The 8853-nt window shown below is 38.1% G+C and overlaps 2 protein-coding genes across 3 annotated transcripts; one reads left to right on the top strand and one right to left on the bottom strand.

Annotated features, from left to right (window-relative positions):
- The first annotated feature begins 397 nt into the window (after window positions 1-397).
- alkbh7 (alkB homolog 7) lies at window positions 398-2642 on the top strand. The gene is made up of 4 exons (XM_032588086.1): window positions 398-777; window positions 1766-1939; window positions 2017-2141; window positions 2234-2642. Exons 1-4 carry the CDS (start codon window positions 508-510, stop codon window positions 2352-2354), a joined length of 690 nt encoding a protein of 229 aa, XP_032443977.1. The 5' UTR covers window positions 398-507; the 3' UTR covers window positions 2355-2642.
- Window positions 2643-3055: 413 nt separating this feature from the next.
- Window positions 3056-8853, bottom strand: gtf2f1 (general transcription factor IIF, polypeptide 1). 2 transcript variants are annotated; one of them, XM_032588084.1, is made up of 14 exons: window positions 8722-8853; window positions 8236-8301; window positions 7981-8027; window positions 7749-7821; window positions 7417-7610; window positions 7021-7191; window positions 6701-6906; window positions 6450-6600; window positions 5095-5150; window positions 4835-4966; window positions 4664-4743; window positions 4283-4424; window positions 4015-4153; window positions 3056-3849 (listed from the first exon to the last, which is right to left on the bottom strand). In XM_032588084.1, the coding sequence occupies exons 2-14, from the start codon at window positions 8245-8247 to the stop codon at window positions 3645-3647; spliced, it is 1608 nt and encodes a 535-aa protein (XP_032443975.1). In that variant the 5' UTR covers window positions 8248-8301; window positions 8722-8853; the 3' UTR covers window positions 3056-3644. The 2 variants fall into 2 exon arrangements, with proteins under 2 accessions (XP_032443975.1, XP_032443976.1); XM_032588085.1 differs by having other exon boundaries at window positions 4673-4743.

Raw genomic sequence — 8853 nt, 5'->3', positions numbered from 1 at the left:
AGTCACCGGTATTCGTCGCCCTCCAGTGTTCATAGAGAAGAACTACAGCATAAGTGGGAGAAGACGTAATGTTTTTATAACACTGTTAACTTTTCACATTTGGTACAATTTCTTGAACGCCTCAAAACAAGAGAAGCGTATAATCAAAAGTTTTGAGTGTGGTTTAGCAGAGCATACTCACCTAAAATCAAAAAACATGGCGATAAAATACAAACTCGCAGAATTGCAGAGCTATTTGTCTGCTGAAAAATAGCGCTGACTACACATCCCCCCTTTTTTATTTTGAGCATAAAATCCACGTTGAAAACCTCGAAGCAGCTTCCTCTATTTGGCAAAATGTAGGAGTCCTTCAGTTGTTGTAGGTTTTCTACTGCAAGACCACATCCCCCACAATGCATTGCGACTCCATCATGGCGCCCCACATGACCGCCTGACAAGCGACACTAAGCTGAAGGTAAACAGTTCTGTTCTTCGCGGTAAACTAGCTAACTTAGCGAGTGCGGGAGGATGAAATTGTTGCTGACGACACTGAAACACACACGAAACCCAGCGGTTTACCTCTGCCGACGGTGCTGTTCGAGCCCCAGAAGCAGCGGTGGACTGTCATCTCTCCAAGATGAGGTGATGGTGGGGTCAAGCCTGGAGCTGGTGCGGACTGTGGGCTCTCAGGTGGAGGTGAGGCCGGGCTTCATCACAGAGGAGGAGGAGGCTGTCCTGCTGCAAGAGCTGGAGCCAGGTCTCAGGAAGAAACGCTACGAGTTCGACCACTGGGACGACGTAAGACGTGCTTACAGGGATTGCAGGGACATGACAGTAATTTACTACAAACAACAAAACATATATGGATTTATCAATCACAGAGTTTCAATCATTTATTTTAGTTATGACTTACAGATACTGAAAAGCAGACTTCCGATTGTACAGTTGTTCAGCAGACAGTCGTTGAGGGTTGGTCATAAAAGCTCATCGTCAAAGAAGCTGAATGTTCATAGAGTGACAATATTATTGAAAAATTGAGTGGAAGGAAAAGGGTGTTCCACAAGTAACACAGATGACAGTAACACAGCTTTGCAAGGACTGCGAAGCAAAACCTATGGCCGCCCCTATTTACTAGCCCCTTCAGTGGCACTCCATCACCAAGTCACATGCATTTTTTAATGCAGGATTTTTCTGTGCAACTTGGTGAGTCTGGAGGATTCTTCCATAGTATAGGATGTAATTAAATTAGTTTGCAGGGTGGGCATTTAGTTTATACAGAGGTTGTATTTGATTACCCCATAATTTAAAACTTCATACAGCCGTTAGAACTTTCTAAAGCTGCTGATCAAATGTTTTTAGTTATTTATTCAAGTAGACTGAATTGATCCCCTCAAAAACCAAGTGGCAAGCAGACAAGTCTTTGGTGGGTCAAAATTAATGTTGAAATTGATAGGCTAAATAAGTGCTTCTTCTAATGTCATCAATCCATTACATTAGAAGAAGCTTATACAGTTCTGAATCAGCTATTTTTCCAGTGCTTTTTTCAAAATATATTATGCAAAATCATGTATATATATATATATCCCCCAACTTTTTCAAAATATATTCTGTGAAATCTTGCATGCATCCTCCATGTTTTTACTCAGCTGTTATTGTTGCTGCCCATTTGCTAGTGAAATATATAATACAGATGGATAGCATCAAGTATTAAAATGACTTAAGAGCAAGTATTTATTCGATACTTACTGTAAATTCATTTGCACTGTGCTACCTTGTACACGTTCAGGCAATTCATGGCTACAGAGAGACGGAGCGTCTGAGGTGGGCTCCGCCGTGTGAAGAGATCCTGAACCGTGTCCGGTCTGTAGCGTTTCCTCGGGGCGCTCCTCTTCTGGGGCCCGTGCACGTTCTGGATTTGGACAAAGCTGGCTACATCAAACCCCACGTCGACAGCGTCAAGGTACCTCTATGATCACATTGTTGTGATGTTTTGTTATGAGCTGGTATCTTAATAGTCATTTCTCTTCTTGTCTTCAGTTTTGTGGCAGCACCATTGCTGGTTTGAGTCTTTTATCTGACAGCATCATGCGTTTAGTAAAGGAGAATAAGCCAAATGAATGGCTGGATCTGCTGCTGACTCGTCGCTCCCTCTACATACTAAGGTCCAATGGGCTTTTGTATTAGAAATTGCCTGTGTATCAACATACCAAGTTTAAAGGACAGTTTTTCATTTATTTTTGTCCTATTTGCACAGAGAACAGGCCAGATATGACTTCACTCATGAGATCCTTAAAGATGAAGACTCGGTGTTCAACGGACATAGGGTGCCACGGCAGCGCCGGATCTCCGTTATCTGTCGTAACCTTCCAGGCTAACGCGCTCTCTGTTAGAAGACTGCTTAAAGGAAATCTTACCAGATTATATTGGGATATCAAAACCAAAAGAACCTGCTTTGATTAAGTTGATATGAAACTGATGGAAAGGTTTTGGATTGTATTTATATAATGCCATCATTCTGATGCGTTTTTCTCTTTCTGTATAATACAGACACTCTTTTGGAAGTATTGAAACAAATCTCCATCTAAAAGTAATGTTTAAAAATGTTTCAGTATTGACTTCCAAAATGTAATTGTTTTAAAACAATAAATGTTGAAAGATCTCAATCCAGGTGTATTATTTTTTTAAATAACTTGGTTGAACGGTGAATAAATTAGCTTCATATATATATATATATATATATATATATATATATATATATATATTATATGGGCACTATAAGCTGAGAACTGAACAATGCCACCAGTGCTTGACAATATTTCAAAAATAAAATTACTATAACATCAAATGTTATAATAATTTTACTATAACACAAACAGTAATTTAATATTTAAAGTTAAAACATAACCACAGTACAGAGCAGATAGGAACAAATAGGAACAATATTAAAGCATGCTGCCACTCATAATTTACTTATTTTGTATATTAAATGCAAATTGTGTTTTTATTGTCTTGCAATATGTGGACTCTTAAAAGTGAACTAAAACATCTTCAGGAATTTACGTGGGATGTTTTAGGCTCTGTTATGTACATCTAACCATCTTTATTGTAGCATAGTTGTATAAAATTTTACACAACTAATATCACAATTTCCAGAAATACTAATTTAATTACAAACATTCCTAATATTTTGCAGCTGTAAAAACACCACATTCATCTGTTATGCTTAAATGCTAGCTGTAGACTTTTATCACTGTTAATTTTATATATTCCTATCCATTTAATTCTTTTATATAGTACTGTAGAAATATTTGACGTTATATAACACAATCAAATGAAAATGTGTATCGACAAATCACAGTGACAAACCAGTTAAGTTTACATTTTATTATAAAAGTCTTGACTTAGAAAAGAAAAGGATAGACTAATTTCAAATTTCTTGCAATTGAAAACGTTTTTACTAAAACATTACTGTGAGGTCAGGCTCATCTACATGAACAAAGTTCAACAAAAATATTTTAGCAAATCTACTCCTCACACAGCTGATGATAAGAGCTGGTGCGGCATGTGTAAGCGAGCACAAGATTTGTTACACCTTCTGCCCAGGGATCAGGAAAAAACACTTCTATACTATTGTTTTCTTGTTATTCCTATCGCTGTTTGGCTGCTTACTCTGTGAGGTAGAAGTGCATTTTGTCATTGACCATCTTGCGCTCTGGATTGAGACGCTTCAGGATCTGAGCGAGCACGTTGACCGTCTGCTCGCTGCTCAGACCTGTGCGCTTTGTCTGGAACTTCTTCAGCAAGTCTTTGGTGGTCATCGGCTTACGGATCAGGTAGCGGCGCACAGCTTCCTCCGTCAGCTGCACGTCACTGTGAGGAGAATTTTTGTAAATTGTGATCGGTTTCAATGTATCCAAGATTAAATATTAATAGTTCATTCATTAGTACCTAATATTTAGCATTAGGTCAGTGATTTTTAGACATTGTTTCAGGCATAAAAATAAATTTTTTGTGTGTGTTAAAAGTAGGTCATACCTTGAGCTTGGAGTGGATTTGCCAGATGGGGGTTGAGGTGTGCTCTTCCCAGAGGGGACAGGGCTCTGACTGCTGGGCTCCATCTTGAGCCTTTTGGCTGCTGGTGAGTCAGTACTTCCAGTCTGAATTTGTCTCTTCCCTGATGACAAATCAATCAGTATTCATCATTGGCAAACTAACACAGACATCCATATATCTGTCATGTGTCTCATTTCAATGCAGATATTGTTTGGACATTGGACATTTTTGCTGATTTACAAGTGCACACCTTGCTCTAGTTTGCTGGCAGCAGCACGCAGTGTACTGGAGGTGGAGGCGGAATCTATGGATGGCGTCCCAGGACGACTACCCGTCCTGGAGCTGCCTGCAGAGCCGCGTCCACCAGGCCGCTTGGGAGGCGTGCGCTTCTTCTGCGAGGAGAAAGGTTACAGAGACATTTCATAAGAATAAAAGTAAACATGCAACAATAGTATAAATATAAAACAATTCACACATTCACATCTGTAAACTTAAAATAACTCCAAATACTTCCAGCAACACTTACACACTGTCAATGAATTACTGTCAATATTCAACATACAGTAAGTACATGAGTCAAACAGTAGATAATGATTTGGAAACTAATAACCAGTTTTTCTGCCACACACACTTTAGCTACCATGAACAAAGCAGAAGCAGTCTCTCCTTCAATGTCGCTGTCGTCAGAGCTGTCTGATTCGCCACTGCTGTCTATGACGCAAACAATACAATGTCACTCAACATTTGTCAATATTTATGTCTCTTACAAAAACCTTGAAGAAAAATCCTTGCAGGATTTCACCTTTTTTCTTCTTCTTTTCCATCTGGACCGGGGTTTTCTTCCCTTCCTCTTCTTCTTCCTCCTCTTTAGCCTCTTCTTCATTTTGTTTCTCCTCTTCACTATCTTCCTCACTCTCGGATGCCTCATCGATTCCTACATGTTTAATTATTTTAGTAAAAAAAAAAAATGCAATTCCCATTCACAGTTTTAATTATCAAATGCATTAATTGTATCCATTATCTGAGGCTTTTTGTGACTTTGTCACCATCATTAGTTGTTACCTTTAGGGTGCTCTTCTGCTTTGGTTGGCTTTTCATTTGTTGGCTCTTCGTCTGAGCTGATGGGACGAAAAAAGAACACATTAACACAATTATTAAAAAATAAACTCAAAATACTTCATCCCAACAGCCAATGATGGTCGTGACAGTGGTGCTTCAGAATAAGGAAAAGGCTCCAATCAGTATTAATATGCTGATGTAAAATTAGTGATGGCAACGTAAATAAACTGGGAGCAATTATATTTCTGTTTGGACATTAAAAAAACCTAACAGAAATTAAATTAAAAATAAGAGACCAGCCTGTCTGTGTTTTAAATAAAAAATACTAGGGAGCAGTTTTTATTTTGAGCCTGATTCCTCTCAGTAAGTTTACAGACAGTCAAAGATGCAGTGAAAGCAAATGCAAGTATCCCAGTTGGAAAGTAATATAGGACATGAAATAGCTGTGCATTCTGGGTACTGGCTGGCAGCCAAGCAGGTACACTAAAAGGCAGCATATGGACCATGGTTGGAGAATGAGAAAGAGTCATACGGACAGAAAAAGAAATAAAAAAATACTAAAATCAACTACCTCTTACTGTAGTTGATTCTACAGCAAGAGGTCATCGATAGAGCCTCTGACCAGTTCTCCAGACAAAACATTAATACGGGTTGGACCCATACAAATGTCCAGACATTTCTTTATTTTTTTTTACTTTATTAGACAGTATGATTAATAAAAGTGACCAGTTTTGGTGTTTCTTAACATGTAATATTGGCGAATATTATTGCATATCTGATTAGTGATAAACAAATAAAAAATGTATTAACTTCTTTTTGCTTTGGATTTAAAGCAAACAGACCACAGATAATAATTAGTCCATCCAGCTACTGGGAATTTCTAACTCAACAATATATTGACAAAGCTGCTTTTCAGCAGTCAGCATCTGAACCAAAGTAGTTTCTGAATAACTTCCCTTACCTTCTATTTTTTTCTGTTACATTATCATCAAATATATTAGAGACATAAATAGTCTAAATGCATGGCACTTCATTCAATAACTAACATTAATTGGAGTTTAGACAGTGTTTTGTGATATGCATATTGTATATCGCTGTGATTTTGCTATAAGGATAGATCCGTGATGTATTTTTCTAGTTTTATTTAGATTTTGCTATCATGAAGTCTAGAATGGTGGTTTCTTGTCTGTTCTGTAGTTGTGCCATGTGTCATCTTGCCAAATAAACATTTAAAAGGGGCTTGGTGCTTTTTTTCTGCCACCAGGAGGCGATCTCAGAAATGTGTCATCTGACATGAGAGTCTTGTTTGTGATTACTGCTGCTGGGATGGTAAATAAAGGGAAGCTTAGTGATCTGACCTGCTTTCCTCTGACATATAATCCACTTCCAGACCCTCATAATCTCCATCATCGCTGTCTTCAAGGGCTTCCTTATCATTGCTCTTTTGCTTCTTCTTCTTTGATTTCCCTTTCCCTGTAGCTTTTTTCGTCTTTGCCTTGCTTTCTCCATCTGTTACATGAGAGGCCCCAAAAAATAGAAAACATGTTCAACAATCTGATTAAACAGACAGAATATTGATAAATATCAAGGTTTACAATGTGTTCCTTACCTTCTCCCATGCTGCTGTCACTGTCATCACTGCTCATCTCAAGGTCATCATCTAGGTCGTGAATGAGAAGGTCGCCACCCTTACGGCCCCCCTTCTTTTTCTTCTTCCCACCCTTTTCTGTCTCGTCTTCATCGTCATCACCACGCTCCTGCTCCCGAAGCCGTCTCTGAAGCATAATGCTGAAGTGGTTTACGACCTTGTTCCGCCTGTAAAAGGAGAGAAACATGCAACTTACAAGGTTTTTCATGCAAGTATACATTTATTTATGTACTTTTTAAAAATGCTTTTAACTTTTGATTTCGATTCATTCATTCACGTACCTGCCCCACTCTTCTTCGGCTTCTTCAGCAGTTAACGTTCGATGCTTTGCCTGCTGCGTAAAGTTATACCACCCATGAACAGGAAAGGCTTCAAAAGCTCCATCTGGACACTGGGTAAAAATGTAGTAGGATGCATTTTCTGTAACTCCACCTTTCTTTATACCCTTAAACCTGAAAAAAAAAATTAAAAAACAAAAGTAAAACAAAAAACAGGTTGAAAACTATAAAATGTTAGAAAAATTCCACTAGGGATACATAATTGGTGCAGAAATGCATCTCACATGTTTTAGAAAAAATACATTGTGACAAGATCAAGATTAACAAAAAAGACGCTTTAAAAAATTGCTAAGCATTTTAACTTCTTAAATCTTAAAGAAGAGTAACCTGTTTTCTAACCTCTTGCCAGCTTTGCCATTGACCTTCAAGATCCATGGCTGATCCTCCACTTTGAACTCTCGGGTAACAATTCCAAACTTTTTTCGCCGAGCTTCCTCTCGCTGTTTTTTGCCAAACTCGCTACCTGCGCCACTCTCCGGTGTCTCCTCCTCCCCATATATTCGTCGAGCACTCATGTCTCTTTCCATACGTGCCTGGGAAGAAAGAGAAAGGGAAGCATAACATTACAAACTTACATTGGAGGTATATTGTAATTTCTCATCATTCTAATATTCTGGTTTCTTGATTTTTTTTTTTTTAAATGACTCAATTACAGGGATATGAAAGCTCACCTGTGTCCAGCTTGAGCAGTTGACTCTATCCCCTGCGTTAAAAGCCATTATATTGTACTTTTTGGTGGTGTTTCTATAGGAAAAACAGAGATGAAAACAAAACAATAGTTCCATTTTTCTCTGGGTCAGAGAAAATCATTATTAGATGAAGGTAAATCTTACTCGAGTTATCCCCAAAAGATAACTCAAGTTATACAGATACATGCTTTCGCTACATTTGTTTGTTACTTACTTGGGGACTCTCACAGTGTACTCTGTGGTTGAGGAACTGCTTCCACCCTGTAAAATAAACGGAGGAATGTATCTAAAACCATGTCATTGCCCATACTGTAACTCAGGAGCTGTGCAAGCCGAAATACGTTCAAGCGTTTTTCATTTAGACTTTAAGAGTTGTGACATGTTCTTAGAATGAACTGCATATGTCAAAGTGCCTACAAAGAAAAAAAAAAATGTAAATGTGCGTTTTCTAAGAAAAGTCACTACCTACCAGTGACGTCATGGCCAGTGATCTCCTCCTGGTTTATGAAGAGCTGATTCAGTCCAATGCAATACACTAAATAACAAAACCGAAATTTAAAACAGTGATATGAGCATGGAATAGTTACTTCTAGACGAAAATAAGACAAGAGTCTCAATACTACTGTAACTTTTTCTTGACCCAAATGATTTGGTATAAAAATACCAATTGAAGCTTAATGTTGCTAAAGCTACGAAAGAAGCAAAATTATTATATGACTAGCAAGTTATCAAATTTTATAATCCACATTAAATCAAACTTAACAATACAGCAGAAATGAATAACAGTATGAAATACTATAAGTCCTGACCCTGCAAAAAATAAAAAGGCTTCACCGTTAGCAACAGATGCTAACACAATTAGCACTTGCTGGTTAACCAAAACTGTGATGCTATTTGCTCCGTACTGCCCTTAACTTTGCCGTAATTAGTATCAGTTTGGTCCCAACTCACTCACCTATACGTGTAACAAAAGATAACTCGAGTTACACAGAGCTTTAGGACATTAAATTGAACATGTTGATAAGTGGTACAACACTGTGCCGATCAACTAGGTGTATTGTGTTCCGTTTATGAGGACGACTAGAAA

The sequence above is a fragment of the Xiphophorus hellerii genome, chromosome 16 (assembly GCF_003331165.1).
Source record: "Xiphophorus hellerii strain 12219 chromosome 16, Xiphophorus_hellerii-4.1, whole genome shotgun sequence".
NCBI lineage: Eukaryota > Metazoa > Chordata > Actinopteri > Cyprinodontiformes > Poeciliidae > Xiphophorus > Xiphophorus hellerii.
The sequence above is the reverse complement of the archived record's forward strand: the minus strand, read 5'-3'. Positions and strand labels throughout refer to the sequence as shown.